We start from the raw sequence: 20,661 nt of genomic DNA on the forward strand, positions 1-20,661 counted from the left end.
CATCAGGCTGAGGTACAATACCAGCCTAAACACTTCTATCTTGGGTTCTCTTTGACTTGTATTTGCTCTGTAATTAGAAGAAGTAATTAAATAATCTGACTTAAAACAGCCTTATTGGGCTACCACTTGCATTTGGATTAGAGATAAATAGAAATTGTAATAATGTTAATAAAATACTAAGTCCAGTGTGACAATGATGACAATCATTTGTTTATCACTTACCATGTGTCACATAATGTGTTAAGTATGCTAGGTGTGTTCTCTCTCTTAATCTTCACAAACACCCTTTGAGGTAGTCGCTATTATCCCCATATCTCAAATGAGAAAATGGAAGCATAGAAGGAAGGGTGAGTTTACCTGCCCATGTGAGCTAGTAGATCGGTAGCAGAGGCACACCAGTCACACTCCATAGCCATGTAGCCCCCATGATGCTAAACTACCTAATCTGTTAATGTCAATGAAGATGAAAGTGTTATTATCTATGACACAACCTCTGGCAGTATTCATGAATTTACAATAGGCCTAAAATGATCTGCTATAATTGTTTAGTTGATGTTCTGAAATTAATCACTTGTTCATTTACTCTGTTGTTTCAGGAATTAGTGAATCTTATCAAATGGGAATTTTCCGAATACTTGCTGGCATCCTTCACTTAGGCAATGTTGGATTTACATCTCGAGATTCAGATAGCTGCACAATACCTGTAAGTTCAGAATAAGCTTAGTGTGATGGCAGTTGAATTGCATTTTTGTTTTGTTGATTCTTTATAGAAGCAATATATTTGAAATCTCTCTATTAACATTGTCAGATAATTATCAAAGAGATACATTATCCAAAGGAAAATCTTGAGCTGAAAATAGAGAAAAATGGATTCTGTTCCCTGTTACACAGTGTATATGTGTGTGTGTGTGTGTGTGTGTGTGCGCGCATGTGTGTGTGTGAGAGAGAGAGAGAGAGAGAGAATGAGAGAGAGAGAACTTGATACATATCTGATCTCTATAACAGAGGTAGGAAATATTAGATATAAAAGTTGGATCAGTGAGCCTAGAGAGGCTCATTTGGCCCATGACATAAGTACCAAGAATTGGTAACTTTATGTCTTCAGCTGTGGGAATGTAATATGGTTTAAATATTATTGAAGAAACCATTAACAGTGGTTCCTCCTGGGAAGAGTAACTAGATGGTGGGCAGTAGGGGCATAAGAAATTGACTTATCCCTTTTAATCTTATTGTATATGGTACAGTATATGCATATCTATCATCTAGTAAAATGTATAAATTCTCTCTCTCCTCCCCACATATGTATATATATACCATCTCTCTCAAGAGAGATGAGGGATCTATGAGGGATAATGTCATCCCCCTACTTAAATCCTTCAAGACTCCCGACTGCCTTCAGGAACAGGTCAAATACCTTACTTGGCATGACATGGAAGGCCCTTCATGATCTACCATGGACTTCCTATTCAGCCTATCTCTCACCATTTCTCACACTCCGTATTCCAGCCATTAACATGCCAAGCTGCCGCTCTCCTGCCTTTGCTCAGATTCTCTCTGCTGGGACAGGTTGATTTCTGTATTAGTCCATTTTTGTTGCTTATAACAAAATACATGGAACTGGGTAATTTATAAAGAAAATGAAATTTATCACTTACAATTTCTGAGGCTGGGAAGTCCAAAGTCCATCTGGTGGTGGCAACAGTGACTCAGGGGTCTCACATTGCAAAATGGTGGAAGCAAAGAGAGCAGAGAGAGAGAGCTTCTCATTCACTTTCTTTTTAAGCCCTCAGAACCACGCCCCTAACCACCATTTTTAATACATTCAATACAGCATGGTCCTACAATCTAATCACCTCTTCAATGCTCCACCTTTCGATTACCATAATAGGATTTCCCATGCTCTTAACAGTCCCAGTGGGGGCTAAGTTTCTAATACGTAAAAGTTGGGGGACACAATTCAAGCTTCAGGGAGTTTGGGGGGTACATAATTCAATCTACTACCATTGCTTTTCTTCTCTGGTCAGCTCTTATTCACTTCTAACATGCAGATCTGATAGTATCTCTTCTAATATGCATCCTACCCCTTCTGATTTCCTTTATTGTAGCTCAAATTACACAATTCTGTAAAGGTCTCTCTTGCTTGTCTTTATCCACTGAGATTTGAGGTCATTGTGGATGGAACCATATTATTTTAACATTCTTAAGGCCTTAATTTAGATGTTTTTTTATTCAACTCATTCTTGATTGCCTTTTTTCTCTGGATCTATATAGCCCCTCGTGTAAAAACAGATTTCCTACTCCTGTGAGAAAAGAATCTATTTTCTGCCTTTTCTGGATGTAGTAGTTTTGTGCTACATTGGATGTGTGAGATATAAAATAAATGACTTTATGATTTGAAGAGAAACCCTGTATTATGAATGATTTATTAGTCAAAGGACCAAGAACTAAGATGGGCAGGGAATCTGATTTACAGAAAGCTCGATCTTCATGATTTCTTTTATGGATATTTGATGTGTATTTTCCTATGCCATGGATCCTAATTTTAGATGCATGATTTCTGCCCCCAGCCTCTTCTCCTAATGTCAGTTTTTTAAAAGCAAAACAATAATTCTGATTTAAACACTAATTTCTTCTAAGGAAACATTACTAGGCTTTTTTTAAAAAACCAGCTTTGTTGAGATATAGTTCACCATACCCATTTAAAGTACACCATACCGATTAAAGTATACCATACTGTAAGATCTGTGCACCATGCACAAATCCCACACGTCGGAATGGCTCACTTCACAAAGACCATGAGATAGAGACCATTGTAATTAAGCAAGAGGAGTTTATTCCAGCATGCTGGGGTTACTTTGTCTTCAGGACAGAAGCGGCCCTGAGCTCTTAACACAAGCACTTTTTAGACAGTTTTTTTTTAGACAGACTTTTGTGACAGGATGAGTTGTTGGATATTTGAGGCACCTTTAGATTTATGGGTAGGCTTTAGTGAGCTGGTACCCCGATAAGGAACAGCACATTTCTCAATCGTTTATCTTCCCTGGGGTCTGGCCAGGTGGCCTCTAGATAAGGAACCGGTCAGTTCCTGGAACCAGGAGGTGGTCATTCCCTTCCTGGAATTTAGTGTGCCTGGTGCCGCCTGACCTCTCAATAGCCCCTTAGAAGCTGCTTTACTTAAAATGTCATTAGTTATGTTTTCCCATTTTTAGCATTTTTACAAAAGCAAATTTTGTATGTTAAAGTTATATTTTCTTTTACAATACCCATACATTTAGAGTATACAGTTAAATTATTTTTAGTATATTTATAGATAGGTGCAACCAGCACCACAGTCAGTGTAAAATATTTTTATTACCTCAAAAGGAAACCCTGTACCCTTTGCCTGCTACTCCCTTACACCCCTATTTCCCCAGCCCTAAGCAAGTGAATCTATTTTCTGCCTCTATGGATTTGCCTATTCTGGACATTTCATATAAATTGAGTCGTATAATATGAGGTCTTTCGTGACTAACTTCTTTCAAAATCCATCCATGTTATAGCATGTATCAGTATTTCATTCTTTTTTTTGGCTGGATAATAGTCTATTGTATGGAGATACCACATTTTGTTTATCCATTGATTGGTTGATGGACATTTGGGTTGTTTCAACTTTTGGCTATTATGAATAATACTACTCTGAACATTAGTGTACAGACTGGCTCTCTTTTAAATGAACTCATTGATTTTTGCATTTCTGTCTCTGCCAATGTGACCTTTCTCCAAATGTCAGGATTCTCCTAATCGGGAAAGTCATCATTAATGTTAAATATTAATGTATCACTTCACTGAAAGTCTTTCCTAAAATTTCAGTGTACTGTTTTCCTATTTGAGATGTCTAGAATGATTATCTTGGAGGAAGAGTGCTTATAGTCCATGGAACTTGTCTAGAAGTTACTTCCATCTAGTTCCTATTGAAATTTTGTGACCTTTTTTTAACCAGCACTTGTCAGTTTTGTTGATTTGATGATAACTACAGTTTCAGTATTTGGGGTAGGTGGAAACTAAATGAGCTTTAAAGGTTATTGGTAAAACAACATCTCTTTTTGATAGTTCTGCCCCACCTTGGGGCATTTGCTGAACCCAATGACCTTGAACTTCGGTTTTCATAGCCAAGGTGAGGTGCAGAAGACAAAAATAAAGCCCAGAACTCATGTAAACAGGGAATCAAAAAGGAGAACCCCTGCCTAAAGCTGACACCCTAAACGGGGAACTAGTAGTAAACTTGCCCACTACCCACTCCAAGAGTATAAAGAAATGATAGTCTGACTGACAACTTGGTGCTAAGTGGAGGAGGAAAAATAGTTCCCTGAAAGTTTATGACAATAAACTGACCCTCACACATATTCCTAGCCTGATTTTATAATTTCTGGATGGTCCCAAAAAGCCATGTACAGAAAACTTGACTTAAATTGATACTGGGCTGGTAGTACCCAAGGTGCCCAACAGAAGCAAATGCAAATCTACTTTAGAGGATCCACCTTCAATCTAGGTCTCAAGAGGTCCTGTGGGAAAAGTTACAAGAAATATTGGCTCACAGTCAAAAATCACAAGTCCCATGATGAAACAAACTAGAAGGATCTAGGAAAAACAATAAATAGAGTCAAGCCTACTAAGAATGTCAAAGAAATTAACAGCAGACTTGACCCAACTAAAGAGAAAACTGATAAGCTAGAAGGTGGATGTGAAGAAATTACCCAAAATGCAAGACAGGGATCAGAGATGGAGCACTTGAAACAATAGTTAAGAGGGGAAAAGGATAGAGTAATAAAGTCTAATTTCAATCTAATGAGAATTCCTAGAGAAGAAAAAGAATGAGACAGATAGAATATTCAAAGAAATAATTACTAAGAAATTGAGAACTTGTGAAAATAACATTAAACCACAGACTCTGAGTCAAAAAAATCCCAGTCAGGATAAACAAAAAGAAATCTACCCCTGAGTACATCATAATGATACCAGAGAAAGAGAGAAAATCTTAAAACAGAGAAATAAGACAAATTGCCCTTGAAGAAATAGCAGTTAATCTGCTCACTCACTTCCCAACTACAACAATAAGAACCAGAAAACAGTGGAATAATATCCTCAGTGTGCTTAGAGTGAAAACTATTAACTTAGAATTGTATGTTCAGTTAAACTATCTTGGGAAAATTTGTCACCACTAAGCTTTCTTTTTTTCTTTTTTTTTTTCAAAAGATGACCGGTAAGGGGATCTTAACCCTTGACTTGGTGTTGTCAGCACCACGCTCAGCCAGTGAGCGAACCGGCCATCCCTATATGGGATCCGAACCCGGGGCCTTGGTGTTATCAGCACCGCACTCTCCCGAGTGAGCCACAGGCCGGCCCCACCACTAAGCTTTCACTAAAGGAAACATTAAAGGATATAGTTTAGGTAGAAGGAAAATGATTCCAGATAGAAGATCTAAGATGCAAGAAGAAATGGTGAACTAAGAAGCTAGTAAAATATGGGCAAATGTAGATCAAATTTAATTAATTAAAACAATAATAATGAATAGTGTATTGGACTGGAAAAAGATAGAACTCCTGACAAGATACTTATTAATTATAAAGGGAAAGATAGTTATTTTTAGAGTGGAGAATTCTGGTAGACATTTCCTTAACCAAGAGATCACAATCAACATTACCAGCAATGGGGCCAGTCAATATCACATAATTTTTAATATGACACACTGAGGAGACTGCAACATCACTTCTCTGGTAAGCAACATCATACAAACTGAAATTGAGGGACTCTTCAAAAATGTAAGGGTCACGAAAGACAAAAAAGAGTAAAGAACTGTTCAGATTAGAAGAGATTAATGAGACATGGTAACTAAATTCATATCCAGATTGGATCCTGAACCATTAAATTTTCTTCTTTTTTTCATAGAGGTCATTATTAGGTCAGTCGGCAAAAAATTGAATTAGATCTGCAGGTTTGATAGTAGGGTTTTATCATTGCTAATTTTTAAATTTTGTTCATTACATTGTAATTATGTAAGATAATATCCTTGGTTTTCAGAAAATGTGCATTGGGATACTTAGGGCAACCAGAGCATTGTGTTTGCAATTTACTCACACAAGTTTCTGAAAAAATAATGTGTATGTATATGTATGTAAAAAAGTAAGACAGAAAGAAAATGATAAAAGCAAATGTGGTAAAATTAGTATTTAGGGAATCTGGGTGAAGGGAATTCTTTGCATTATTCTTGCAGCTTTTTCATTAGTCTAAAATTAGTTCAAAATAAAAAGTTTAAAAAAGTGAATCATCAGTCCCCCTATCCCCCCTCCAAAAAAAGTAGAACTGAAATATTTGGTAGCAAAGCACATAGATTAGAGTGATTGGAGTTAGTGTTATATATGTATATTAAGTTAATTATGCTGATTAATACTCCTATTATAAAAACTAGAAACAGAAAGTAAGCCTTTAAAGCTAGTAGAGAGGAAAATGGGCTGAAAAAAAAATCCAAATATAGCAAGAAAGGGGGAGGGGAAAAACTTAGGAAAGGTGGAACAAATAAAAGCGCAAAATAAGATAGAAATAAATAATTAAAAATGGGCTAAATGCTCCAGTAAAAATACATGGGTTATTTGACTGATTAAAAAATTTAGATCTAAGCTTTTGAAAGAAGTATTTCTAAAAGGTAGAGGTAATATAAAGTTTGAAAATAAAAGGTTTAGAAAAGACATACTGTACTAGCTAGAATAAAAGTGGCAGAGCTATGTTGATATTGGACAAAATAGACTTTGAGGCCAAAAACAGTACTAGAGAAAAAAGAGTCACTTTGTAATAATAAAATTTTATTCATCAGGAAGTCCTAAACTTGTATGTACTTAATGACATAGCCTCAAAATGTATAAAGCAAAAATCAACAAAAATTTCAAGAAGAAATAGACAGATCTATTGTAGGGAGGTTATTGACTTCTCTCAGTGATTGATAGGTGAAGAAGTCTGAAAGTGAGTAAAGTTGTGGAAAATTTGAACCAAACAGTTAACACCCTTGATCTAAAAGAACAACATAGTAACAACATTCAAATAGAATATGTTTGCAGAGTGCTGATATATAGCTTTATATATATATATATATATATATATATATATATATATATAGGAGTTATATATATAGAAGTTCTTTAAGATAGTTGAGCTAGATTGGAGTTATATATATAGAAGTTCTTTAAGATAGTTGAGCTAGATTGTTAGTGATGGTGCTAATTTCTATCTGAAGTGGTTTCTTGGGAGGAGGGGGGATGAAGGAAGGAAGAGCTGAGTAAGAAGGAATATGAGGTATGAGGGTGGTAGGGTACCCAGGTTCTAATGCCAACTCTGACATAAAATGGGCATGTGACTTTTGATAAGCTATTTGTTCAATTGGATCTTATTTCCTCATTTGTCAATTAGAGACAACAATGTTCACCTTGCCTATCCCCCAAGAATGTTACCAGATTCAATTGATACATGTGAGTGAAGATGTTGAAAAACATAATGCAGTAACATGGATTGCATTAAATGAGTATGGAACAGATATTCATGCAAGGCCCATGGAAGACATTCTAAGAGATACAAGGGCATGAAAATCATTAGAGTTTCTAATTAAAGAAGTCATACAAATAACTATCAAGTTATCTGCTTAAAACTGTTCAGTGGCCTCTTACTGCTCTCAGGATAAAGGCCAGTCATGGTGTACCCTTTGCCTATCTCTATGGATTCATCTAATAGGTAACTTCAAAAAGTACAGAAATAGAATTAAAAGATAAAAATAAAAAATATAAACTTTATTTTTCAACATAAGCTCCATCAAGTTCAAGACACTTTTGTAAGTGATGATACCAGTGATTTAGTCCATCCCCAAATAACCGAGGGTCCTAAGAATTTAACCATTTCAGTACAGTCTTTTTTACAATCATAACTGAGGGAAATGAGTGCCCTTTAAATATTTTTTAAGATTAGGAAGCAAAAATAAGTCAGAAGGAGCCAAATCAGGACTATAAAGTGGATGCCTAATGATTTCCCATCAAATCTCTTGCCAAATTGTGCTTGTTTGATGAGAAGAATGACCAGGAACATTATCATGGTGGAGAAATGTCTGGTGAACATTTCCTGGGCATTTTTCTGCTAAAGCTTTGGCTGACTTTCTCAAAATAGTCTCATAATGAGTAGATGTTACCATTCATTGGCCCTCCAAAAAGTCAATGAGCAAAATGCCTTGAGCATCCCAAAATACTGTTGCCACGACCTTTGCTCTTGACTGGTCAACTTTTGCTTTGATTGGACCACTTCCACCTCTTGGTAGCCAGTGCTTTGATTGTGCTTTGTCTTCAGGGTTATACTGGTAAACCCATGTGTCATCTTCTGTTACGGTTCTTCAAAGAAATGCTTCAAGATCTTGATCCTGGTTTTTTAAAATTTACATTGAAAGCTCTGCTGTCCTCTGCAGCTGATCCGGGTACAACTATTTTAGCATCCATGTAGTGGAAAGTTTGCCCAACTAATTTTTCACTCAGAATTGTGTAAGCTGAACCAGTTGAAATGTCTATGGTGTTGGCTATTGTTTCTAATGTTAATTGTCAGTCTTCCTCAGTTTCCTCAGTTTGGGCACAAACAAGATTAACTTGTTTCCCTGCAAATTGATGTGGATGGTCAGCTGCCACAGGCTTTATCTTCAACGTTGTAATGCCCTTTCTTAAAACAAATTATCCATTTGTAAACTGTTAATTGGGGGGTGGGGTGTTGTTACATAAACTTCTTGTAAATCATCAGTGATTTCACCATTCTTTGCTCAACCTTCACCATAAATTTAATATTTGTTCTTGCTTTGATTTTTAGCAGAATTCCTGTTGCTCAGATACAGGCTGTTTTCAAATTGATGTTTTATCCTTCTTAGTGTTTCCAACTAAATCCTATTTGGGCATATTATACCAAGTTAGTACACGTTTTCATTGGTGCAAAAAAATTTTGCAGTCCATGCATAGTTTTTTTCAGAATACTTATTTTCCATGAACTTTTTTTTTTTTTTTGACCGGTAAGGGGATCACAACCCACAGCTCGGTGTCGTCTGGACCATGCTCAGCCAGTGAGCGCACCGGCCATCCCTATATAGGATCCAAACCCGCGGCCGTGGCGCTGCCAGCTCCGCACTCTCCCGAGTGAGCCACAAGGCCGGCCCTTACCATGAACTTTTTGAAGACCTCTCATACATTTTCCCCTTCACTCAGCTTCAATCCCTCCTGTTGATGGTTTCTCTCCCACAGTAGAATCTTTTAACCAACTATTCCCTCAACTTGGAAAACCCTTTCTCACCCAGTCAGCACCTTCCATTTCTTCAGATCTCAATTCCATTTCTTTTTTTTTTTTTTTTTTTTGTCCTTTTTGAGACCGGCCACACTGCGCTCAGCCAGTGAGCGCTGTGAGCGCACCGGTCATCCCTATATAGGATCCGAACCCGCGGCGGGAGTGCTGCTGCGCTCCCAGCGCTGAACTCTCCCGAGTGCGCCACGGGCTCAGCCCTCAGCCCTCAATTCCATTTCTGAAGACAACTGTCTCCTGCCTCCCTGGATAAAGCAAAGTCCTCTCATATGGACTCTTAGCATAGTGTCCTTTTTCTTTGTAGTATTTTACGTTTTAGGGAGCAATCATTTGTTTAAGATTCATTTCCTCTAGTGACTGTAAGCTCTAGGAGGTCAGGGACCATGTCCATTTTTATTTACTGGCACATAATAGTTACTCAGTAAATACAAGGATACTTTAAAAAGTTCATGGAAAAATAGAATTAAAAGATAATATAAATCTTTCCATGAACTTTTTGAAGTACACTTGTATTTGTTGACTGATTTTCTGATTGAATAATAGAATTAAAAGATAATATAAATCTTTCCATGAACTTTTTGAAGTACACTTGTATTTGTTGACTGATTTTCTGATTGAATGTGGATGTGCCTTAAGAGAGATATAAATACAATAGAGTTACAAAGGAAAAGGTAATTTTGAAATGAGCCCTAAAATAGACTGCAAAATGCTGCCTAGATGCTAATTTAATGGATGATCATGATTATTATCTCTGATCAACTTTTAGTGATCTTGGTGTTCATTATAACAAAGAAATTGCTGAGTTTTGTTTGTTTTCTTTTTTAACATTTTTCAGGAAATTCTTACTTGATTGATCTGATCATAGGAAATAACCCATTCTCTTTTGGCAGCCCAAGCATGAACCTCTCAGCATCTTCTGTGACCTCATGGGTGTGGACTATGAGGAGATGTGTCACTGGCTCTGCCATCGGAAGCTGGCTACTGCCACAGAGACATACATCAAGCCCATCTCCAAGTTACAGGCCACTAATGCCCGTGATGCTTTGGCCAAGCACATCTATGCCAAGCTCTTCAACTGGATTGTAGATCATGTTAATCAGGCTCTCCATTCTGCTGTCAAACAGCACTCTTTTATTGGTGTACTGGACATTTATGGGTAAGTATATTTGGCTTACTGGTCTACTGGAGAGCTTTTCTTTCTAGAGATTACCTAGTAACTGTAAGTGGATAGTTGATTCTGTCTCCTACTGGTAAGGAGAATGGACATCCTGCCTTTGACAGTTCAAAAGTACCTTGATGATAGTGATGTAGTTGCATGTTGCTTAAAATTTCACTAAAACAAAACAAACAAACAAACAAAAAATCTGGAGCTAATTTACCAAGCTAGTAGATGGAATTAATTGATTTTCAGACTCTCATGTGGTAAATTATCACTGAATTTCTAAAATTCTAATTTCACTTGCTGTTTACCTTCTCTGGATACCCTTCTTTAACTGTTTAAAACCTTGGTTTGATAACTAATTTTTCGTTCTCTCGTTCATTTTTTAAAAGAACCTATGGGAACTCTATTTCTATTACCCTTCTAAGTATGTGTAACACTGTGAGTCTGTAAATTGACAAGAGCAATGGCTTTATCATAATTCTTTTGTTCCTCATTTGTGAATTAATGAGACCTCAAAAACTCATAGTGTTGAATACCTCTGCATGCTGGGGGCCTTAAAAAAAAATCTCTGCTCCTTGGCTGATGCTCATTTGCTAGGTACATATTCCATGTTACTGACTTACAAACCTTTAACTTCACTGACATGGAAAGAAAGTTTCACCATGTTGGAGAATTTCCCATTTCTTTCTTCCTAATGTTTACCTTTCGAATATTTTTTAAAAAGCTATTCCTTTTCTCCCCTTTTCATATTATTTTTTATAGATTTGAAACATTTGAGATAAATAGTTTTGAACAGTTTTGCATAAATTATGCAAATGAAAAACTACAGCAACAATTCAACATGGTAAGAATTTTCTTGAAAATATTCTGCTGTAAATTATTCTGTTGAATTTCTAGTCTTTTTTTAAAGCCTGGTGATGAATTATAATTATTATATGAGGTTTAGAATAACTAACTGCTGAGGAACTGATGATTAATAAATGATGCATCATTAGAAAAATGTTTTATGGTCCAGATGGAATGCAAGGTCGTCTTTGGATTGCTGTCTGAGAGTAATGAAAATTTGGGGTAATTAAATAGAATGAGAGTAGCAGGAAATATGTTAGGTAGAAGCATAGGGAATATGAAGCTTTGAGCCGAGGGATTCCTTCAGTTGGTTATTCTGAAGCTAATTGTGGAGTTATAACTATCTTAATGCTTACTTGCTGTATTAGCAAGATGTCAGAACTAAAAATCAGAACTTCACATATTCTCTTTCCAACAGGCTGCTACATTCAGTGAGACAATGGCAATGGGAATATTTTGAATGGCTCTTGTGAAGTAGTAATGTAAACTATCTTAGAGTATTACCATGGTGATGGGAAATTTGGAGGTGCTTAAAAAAATGAGGGGCAGATGATTGTAATAGTGAAGGTCGCAGACCCCAGAGGTGAACTGCCTGGGTTGGAATCCTTCTCTGTATTAATTATCTTGGGGACCTTGGGCAAATTAATTGACCTCCCTGGGCCTTAACTTTCTCTTCTGTAAAATGGAGATAGTACCTGCTGCATATGGTTTTATGGATTAAATGAGCTGGAATATGTAAAGTGCTGATCATGTGCCAGGCACAGTTTTAAGTGCAAGATTGGGGGTGGTTATTATTATTGATGAAAAAGGATATTAAAAATTAGTCACCTGTAGAAATTGGAAGACAGAGGAGAAAAGAGCTGATAGGCAGGAAAGACACCCTTAATATCCTCATCTTAGAGAGAAAGAGGTTGAATGGTATGGTCTATAGTTGAACAAAAAATAGAAGTTTAAAGATATTTTAAGTTGCAAAGTTGAAGAGGATCTAAAAATGGTAATATTGGGCGGATAGCATAGGAGCAGCAAAGAGGTGGTATATGTGAATTTAGCCTCATCTATCTTATCACAAAATCAATAGATAATGTTTCATTGATAAATAAAGTAGCTGATAAGCATATTCTTTAGAAATATGTAAATAAATATCAGAAGAAATAGCTAAGAGAATTACAAGTGGTTTGCCTCTAGGGAGTGAGCCAGGGGTTGTGGAGGGATGGGACAAGGGATTGTTGCATGTCATTATAAAACCTTTTAGACTGTTTGATTTTTAAAATATTGTATTTGCTTTGATAAAAATTTGAACCATCTTTATCTAGCAAATTAATCTGCTTAGCATAGTAAAATAATGTAGAGGTGATTTTAAAACCTTAGGCTTATGACTATTTCTGTGTTAATATGATTGATGTATTTTTCATCTTTGCATAAGGAACATTAATAAAAACCAATCAGAAATGAAATTAAGCATTCTCATTTCTCAAGGTTTTTCTGAGTTTCTTAACATTTTAATCAGTGCCACAGCATTCTGCTCTTTCCCAGTATATTTTGGCACAAAATGACTGGAAATAAAAGGAACCAGCCCCAGCCGCATTGGGGACTGGCTAGTTTTTCTGTTTCTCAGGGGCCTTGTGTCTCTTCCTGTGTGTTTTGATCTCTCTTGTTTCTCTTTCTTTTTTCTGCTGTCTCTATCCACCTGTTTCTTCCCTCTCTCTTCACACACACCTCTGTCTCATATTGTATGTTAGCCCCTCTCTGCATAACTACCCCACTCCCTCCTACTATCAGATAGCATATTCTTTCCTTCTAATCTGTATATATTTTCTCTGCCTCAGGGATTCTACTTCCTCACTCTTTAGACTTCCTGTGAACCAGCAGTGGTTGGAGTGCTCTTCCCATCCACTTATCTTGCTTAGCTCTCTCATTCATCTTGGCTTCTTTCAGCTTCAGCTCCCACTGCTAACAGCCTGATTATTTCATTGTTTCCCAGTTCAGAAACCTGAGAGAGAGAGAAGCTGATTAACCTTGTTCACTTTTTTCATCAGAGGTCCCTAGCAATCAAGTGCCCTCATGTACTCACACTTGCTTTATTTAATCAGTTATGACCAGGAACATGGGGTCTCACAGTAAGAGACTTGGCTGCATAGGGCTGCTTCCTGAGCTGGGGCAGTTGGCATGAGAAACTGATTGGCATATTTAGTGCTTGGAGGCATTACTGTATTGACCAAGGATCTCTTGCCATATTGAACCTCGTGCCCACATTGTTTGACAATTGAGCATTCAAAATTTCTGAGACCTCATGGACTTTTCCAAACTAGGTATAGAGACATGTGAGAAATAAGCTCTATTTAAAGTCTAGAGCAGTGCTTCTGTTGTCAGTGTGGAGACTGCATATAAATTAATGAAATTTTTAAAAGCCAGAGCTCATTGTTTTGGAAGATATTGGTACCATCCATGAGGGCATCCTGCTGACATATGTGTCCTATTTGCCTACTCATTAATCAAAAAAACAGAAGAAATTTTCTTTTTAATTAGCATGATATAAATATTCATACGATGACCATTTTTTGACTGATGCTTATTACAGCTGATTAGACTGTAAATGCTGCAAATGAGCCAAGAGTGGCATTACAAGAAGTATAGAATAAAGTGGGAAAGTTCCAGGTGTGTGAGGAGAGTAAGTACTGGAAATCTCAGTGGCATCTAAGTCTCTTTCTCTCTCTCTCTCTCTCTATTTTTTTATTCAAAACATTTTAACATTTACTGGTACATATTTGTGGGGTACAGTGTGTTGTTTCAGTACATGCATGTGTTGCACAGTGATTCACTTAAGATAGATAACATAATTTTACCCATTAGTCCACCACTTCTCCTCCCACCCTCCTGGCCTTGCACATATGAGTGATATCAGGCGCTATATGTCTTTTCGTGTCTGACTTTACTTCACTTAATATGATGTTTTCTAGTTCCATCCATGTTGCAAATGATAGGATATCATTTTTTATGGGTGAGTAGTATTCCATTGCATTTATATACCAGTTTTTTTATCCATTTATCTGTTGATGTATAGTTAGGTTGATTCCATCCCTTGGCTGTTGTGAGTCGTGCTGTGATGAACATGGGAGCATGTGTAATGCTCCGGTAATGGATTGGCACGTGTCTTTTTGATATATTGATTTCATTTCTTTTGTGCATATACCCAGTAGTGGGATAGCTAGGTCATAGGGTTAGATCTATTTTCAGTTATGTGAGGAACCTGCATACTGTTTTCCACAGTTGTTCTACCAGTTTACACTCCCACTAGCAATGTAGGAGAGTTCCTTTTTTTACTCATCCTCTCCAGCATTTGTTATTTTTTTGTCTTGTTGGTAATAGCCATTCTTACTGGACTGAGATGATATCTCATTGTGGTTTTAATTTACATTTTCCTGATAATTAGTGACATCGAGCACTTTTTCATGTGCCTGTTGGCCATTTGTATGTCTTCTTTTAAGAAATGTCTGTACTGGTCATTTGCCTGTTTTTTAATTGGGTTATTTTTTTTTTTGCTGTTAAGTTCCTTATATATTCTGGATATTAGCCCCTTGTCTGATGTGTAGTTTGCAAACACTTTCTCCCATTCTGTAAGTTGTCTCTTCACTTTGTTGATAGTGGCCCTTGCTGTGCAGAAGCTTTAAAGTTTGATTTAGTCCCATATGTATATTTTTGCTTTAGTTGCCTATGCCTTTGTAGTCTCTCTCAAAAAAGTACTGCCCACTCCCATTTTATGTAGCATTTCCCCTATGTTTTCCTCTAGTAGTTTCATAGTTTGGGGTCTTAAATTAAGGTGTTTGATCCATTTTGAGTTGATTTTTGTGTGTGGTGAGAGATAGGGGTCTAGTTTCAGTCTTCCGCATGTAGATATCCAGTTTTCTCAGCACCATTTGTTGAAGAGACTATTCTTTCCCCACTGTATATTTTTGTCACCTTTGTTGAAAATCAGTTATCTGTAAATGCGTGGTTTTATTTTGGGACTGTCTCTTCTGTTATATTGGTCAATTTGTTTGTTTTTATGACAATACCATGCTGTTTGGATTACTATAGCTTTATAGCATATTTTGAAGTCAGGAAGGGTGGCATCTAAGTTTCATGGGGCTTGGGGCCCTAGAAAATATGTGCTATTAGGTCATAGCCACAAAGGACTAATCTTCCCTGAAAAATAGCAAGATGTGTGAGAGGACCAAAGGAAACAGAAGAGACAAGTAGAGGAAAGCAGAAACCCCTAAGTAGTAGACATTAGCATCTAGAGACTAGAAGTTGTTGGTGTCAAGCTGTATCATCTGGGGCAGCGGCCTGAGGCAGGAACAGCAGCAGTGGTTGGATTGCCCTTCCCGTCTTGACTAGCTTAGCTCCCACTCATCTTCAGAGCTCAAATCACACAGCCCTACCTCAGGGAAGCTTATCCTGACCACTCTGTATCCAAACTAGATGAGGATTCTTGCTTCCATAGCTTGCATCATTTTCCTTTGTAATATTATTACAGTTTGTAATTAAATTCTTTGTGATTATTTGGTATCTGTCTGCTTCTCCCACTAGTTTCCAAACTCCATGAGGGCAGAGTCCATGTCTTTGTTGTTGACCATGTGTAGTGATGGGCACATAGTAATCAGTACATATTTTAGCTTTAAATGAGTGAATGAAGATTAGAAGCAATGATGAGGACAGGGGCTGAAGCCTTTAGCAGAAATAGCAATGGATTGGTAGTGGTTGCAGCTGTTTGCAGACTCCAGAAAAGTGAACCATAGATCCCCTGAGTGTGGAGAATAATCAAGGCAGACACAGAAGACCAACTGTTGTCTAATTCTGAGGCACATGAATTTCAGCACCATTCTCCTTAGGAGAACTACTTCGTTATGCTGAAAGCATTGCCCAGTACTCTTCAGTAGTCTGGGGGCATCCACTCTGCATAGTTGTTTAATGCCAGGTAAGGCATTCCTGTGTTCCATGTTATTAGCAGCACTGTGCAGTAATTTATGACGCTAAAAGTGTATAGTGCATTTTTGGAAATATACATAATCAAAAAATCACAAAGACTCCTACATTTGTCAGCTATTTAAAACATTTACGTACCTAGATTTACTTGTTCACCAAGAATCCTATACAACCAGATTTTAATGTCTGTAGTTTTTATTTGCTTTCTCTGTGTAAACCATGCTTCTCCCATAAGATTTTTGTTGCTGGAAGCCATGGACTATCTCGAATTCTGTTGGTATCCTCCTAATGTTTTATGTAAACATTGTTTCTTGAGTACAGTCTTTATGATAATGATCCAGTAATGATTGCTTTTTTATTTTCATTTCAGCATGTCTTTAAATTAGAACAAGAAGAATATATGAAGGAGCAAATTCCATGGACACTCATAGATTTTTATGATAATCAGCCTTGTATTAATCTTATAGAATCTAAACTGGGTATTCTAGATTTACTGGATGAGGAATGCAAGGTAAGTATGATTTTCTGGTATACTTCATCTATCAAAATAGATGTATCAAGGTCAGAAGATAAGTGGGTTCAAGCAGAGATTCATTAGTATACCATGAGCTGCCATTGTGGCAACAATTGAGGGTCACTCTAACTTTCATTTTGAAGAGCCATTAGACCCCAAGGATTCTAATTACAAGTTAAGCAAGGAAAATTTCCCTTCTCTTTGCAGCTGATTCTAAATTATGTGAAAAATTGACATTAGATATTCTTACTACCAATTTTAGCCACTTTTATTTTCAATTTGCTTATATTTAGTACTTCTTGTTCAATGGTAGGATATATTTAAAGAAATGCAAGCAATTGTGCAAAAGATATTTTCAGTAGTTCTAAATAGCCATAATTTTAAAATTAATTAATTATTCTTTATTACTGACATAAAGGATAGGGATGGAGCTTTAGCTTTAATAGTTGAAGATGTAGCATGTTGGAAAAAATATTTGATCTCCAGCTTTGCCACTAACTGAGTAATCTTAGGCAAATAATCTATCTTTTCTCTTAATTTTTCTTTAGTTTATATGCCATGTTGCAACCTATCACAGGTTGATTCTTCTAGGTATCCAGATATCCTATAGTATTAATGCATGTAGGGCTTACCGGTTAGCTCAGTTGGTTAGAGCATGGTGCTGGTAACACCAATGTCCAGGGTACAATCCTTGTACCCAGCCAACTACAAACACACACACACAAAAGAATGCATGTAATGAAAAGGTGTTTAACCTCACTTGAGACTTAAAAAAAATGCAAAGCAAAGGAAAAATGGCATACCACTTTTTACCTATCAAATAGGCAAGTTTGCACTTGTTATGATTCATTTGATAATAGTAAATGAATATTGCACATATACACTTGACGAAGGATGTGAATTTATGTAATATATTTTAGAGGAAATTTAACATTTATCAGAATTATAAATACATATACCCTTTGATCCAGGAGTGGCACTGTTGGGAATCAACCTATGAATGTCCTTACAAAAGTATCCAAAGTTATATACATATAAGAAGAAAACAGTGGCCATTTTCATAATAACAAAAAATTAGTAACAACCTAGTGGCCATAAATAAAAGAATGCTATTATTAAGAAAAATTTTAAAATGCAAGGAGTGTATAGAATGATCCCATTCATATACCTGCCTTAAAAGACAGGGAGAGATAATGAAGGTGGGGGAAATGGTGAGAGGAGACTACTCTCCATTTTAATACCTTTCTGAATTATATAAATATTTCACTATGTGCAAATGTAACCTTTATTTAGCAAAATTTTTAAAACGTATGTTACAGCCATGATATTCCATCTTTAACTTGTGAGGCTTCTGTTGTTTTAAAAGCAGATCAAAGATTTATGTAATGACTCCTGGCAGAAGCTGATTGAGTCACCCAAAGTTGGGCTGGGTTGCTTATGGGAAGGGCTCCATCATGCTCCTCATTAGTAATTAGTTTTTGACCTCTAAGAGAGAAATGTAGAAGGAATAAGTTCCTAAATTGGACATAAAAGTTGTTGGGTAAAGCCTCAAAATGGTCTCTTTGCAGCTGATGCATCAGCAGAGTCTCCATATTCACCTTGTTTTCTTTCTTTCTTTCTTTAATTTCCCTTAATGTAGATGCCAAAAGGCACAGATGACACTTGGGCCCAAAAATTGTACAACACACATTTGAACAAATGTGCACTCTTTGAAAAGCCCCGTCTGTCAAACAAAGCTTTCATCATCCAACATTTTGCTGACAAAGTAAGGAAGCTTTATATCTTTTTTCTTTTTGAATACTTAGGTTAAACAAAGAAAAAAAAATCAATAGGTAAAGGGTGTCTTTTTTTTTTTTTGCTGGTGCTTGCATTCTTTAGGGCCTTAATAGGAAAAGCAATCTTCAGCATCGGCCTGTTGGTTTTCTCTTCCTTTAACCTAAAGTGAATTAAATATATATGAAACAAATATGGGTCTACAATCCTCTATCTATATAATTCTGAAATCCAGGAAACTCTTAGAACCAAAAGTATTTGTATACCTCATTTAGTGGCTAACTGTGATCTCTTAACCTGAACTAACATGAGGTTACTTATAGTCTTTATCCTAGTTAGGCTGGATATTTACGTATTTCAATGTAGAAATATTAATGTGTTTGATTAAAGATTGCTGCTTTAGACTCTGCTAGAGGTATTTAAAAATGGTATATGTACATACTACATCTCTAAACACCTGAAAAATCTGAGTTCTAAAGCATAGCTGATCCCAAGGGTTTCAGAATAGAGATATGGACTTCCGTTACCCTCTGTGATTGATTCACTGGGTCTCTACTAACAAGGCGTGCTGACTTGTGGCTTCACAAATTCTGTGGTATACTTAGCAAATCAGGAGCCATGAGACTATATTTCAAGGAAGTTGTGGGATAGGCTTCTGGGGTGAGCTTCCTAGAGTCCCCTTCAGGGATTGAGGACTTTCTGAGTCTGCTTTAATCCAGTTTTGGAAATAACTGTAGGTAGGGCCTCTAAGGGCTCTGTGGAGCCCCTTGAGTGGCAGAAGGAGGAAGTTGCTGGGGTTTTAGAAGAGAAGTAGTTCATTCTCAAGTAGTTCCACTTTACCAAATAATACACTATTTCCCCAGCCTCCACCTCCATCCACCGTCAACTTTTCACCTCTCTGTCCAACAGACAGCCATTTGTTACTTCTGCTGCTCTCTCCCGCTTTAATGTCTTCTCTCCCAAGAAGAAACTTAACTCTGCTGCATGTTGAACTAGATTAGAAGGAGATGTGTTGGGTTAGCCTTGGAAGAGCTCTCTTTGCCCAGCATGAGAAAATAGGATCAACTTCTTATGAGTCTGTATACCCATGAATTGGTAAGATATTTTAGACCACAATTAATCAGCACTACCACTGTTCCCGAGGAAAAACAATATTTAAGAGTTTTATTCTGGAGTTAACATACTCCTTACCAGGAGTGGTACTGGTTTCTTAGAAAAGATTGATGATACTGCTTTGCTGAGAGCTGGTTATATAGCCTGAGCCTAATAAGTATTGTTGTTGTTGATGATAATATCTATTCAAAAGTTTTATCAGTTAAGGAGATATTTTTCCATGTATTTTCAGGTGGAATACCAGTGTGAAGGCTTTCTGGAAAAGAATAAAGACACTGTTTTTGAAGAACAAATTAAAGTTCTTAAATCAAGCAAGGTAACCATGGATAGGCTTACTCTAATTAGGATATTTTCAGTAAAATGTTACTTATTTAAGCATTAGCTTTTTAACAATAATAATTTTTTTCTAATGAAACCAGTCTTTTAGCTTTTCATTTCTCAGATATGTAATACTACATGTTAGGTCCTGTTTTAAGTGCCTTACAAATGTTAACTCATCTAATCCTTATAATGATGTGGATTATCATTATTCTCGTTTTACAGTTGAGGCAACTGAGGCACAAATACTTTGTGGCTAGTGAGTTTTCAAGCCAAATTAAAACCTAGGTTATCTTTCTCAGAGTCTGTGCTCTTAACCACTGTACAAAGTTTTCTTTCAGTTTTATGTGAAATTATTGCCTCCACAGTGGTTCTAGACTTTATTGTGCCTTTGTGAATGACTATAAGAGAAAGTTTTTCTGCTATGTCACTGAAGGGATGTGCTTGAAACATGGCCCTATGCACTCCATCCAGATGGAGATTGATCTCTGGATCATCATTGAATGCAGTCCCAGGTGTGACCCAAAGCACTTCAAAATTATTTTTCTTAGGCATAGATACTAGAAACACGACTTTCCAGTGGGAAAAGAATATTTCAGTTGCCAGAAAACTATGATGGCTCCACTACAT

At 36.7% G+C, this 20,661-nt stretch overlaps 1 protein-coding gene across 4 annotated transcripts in view; it reads left to right on the forward strand.

Moving 5' to 3' along the window:
- MYO5A (myosin VA (heavy chain 12, myoxin)) overlaps positions 1 to 20,661 on the forward strand; it is a 124,597-nt gene that overhangs the window by 27,973 nt on the left and 75,963 nt on the right. For all 4 annotated transcript variants that reach the window (XM_008577316.1, XM_008577317.1, XM_008577319.1 and 1 more), the window contains exons 8-13: positions 597 to 703; positions 10,234 to 10,499; positions 11,268 to 11,349; positions 16,684 to 16,824; positions 18,467 to 18,592; positions 19,946 to 20,029. In XM_008577316.1, the coding sequence (XP_008575538.1) occupies positions 597 to 703; positions 10,234 to 10,499; positions 11,268 to 11,349; positions 16,684 to 16,824; positions 18,467 to 18,592; positions 19,946 to 20,029 (806 nt within the window). The remainder of the gene's footprint in view (positions 1 to 596; positions 704 to 10,233; positions 10,500 to 11,267; positions 11,350 to 16,683; positions 16,825 to 18,466; positions 18,593 to 19,945; positions 20,030 to 20,661) is intronic.

The sequence above is a fragment of the Galeopterus variegatus genome, unplaced genomic scaffold (assembly GCF_000696425.1).
Source record: "Galeopterus variegatus unplaced genomic scaffold, G_variegatus-3.0.2 Scaffold1487, whole genome shotgun sequence".
In the NCBI taxonomy this organism is placed as follows: domain Eukaryota; kingdom Metazoa; phylum Chordata; class Mammalia; order Dermoptera; family Cynocephalidae; genus Galeopterus; species Galeopterus variegatus.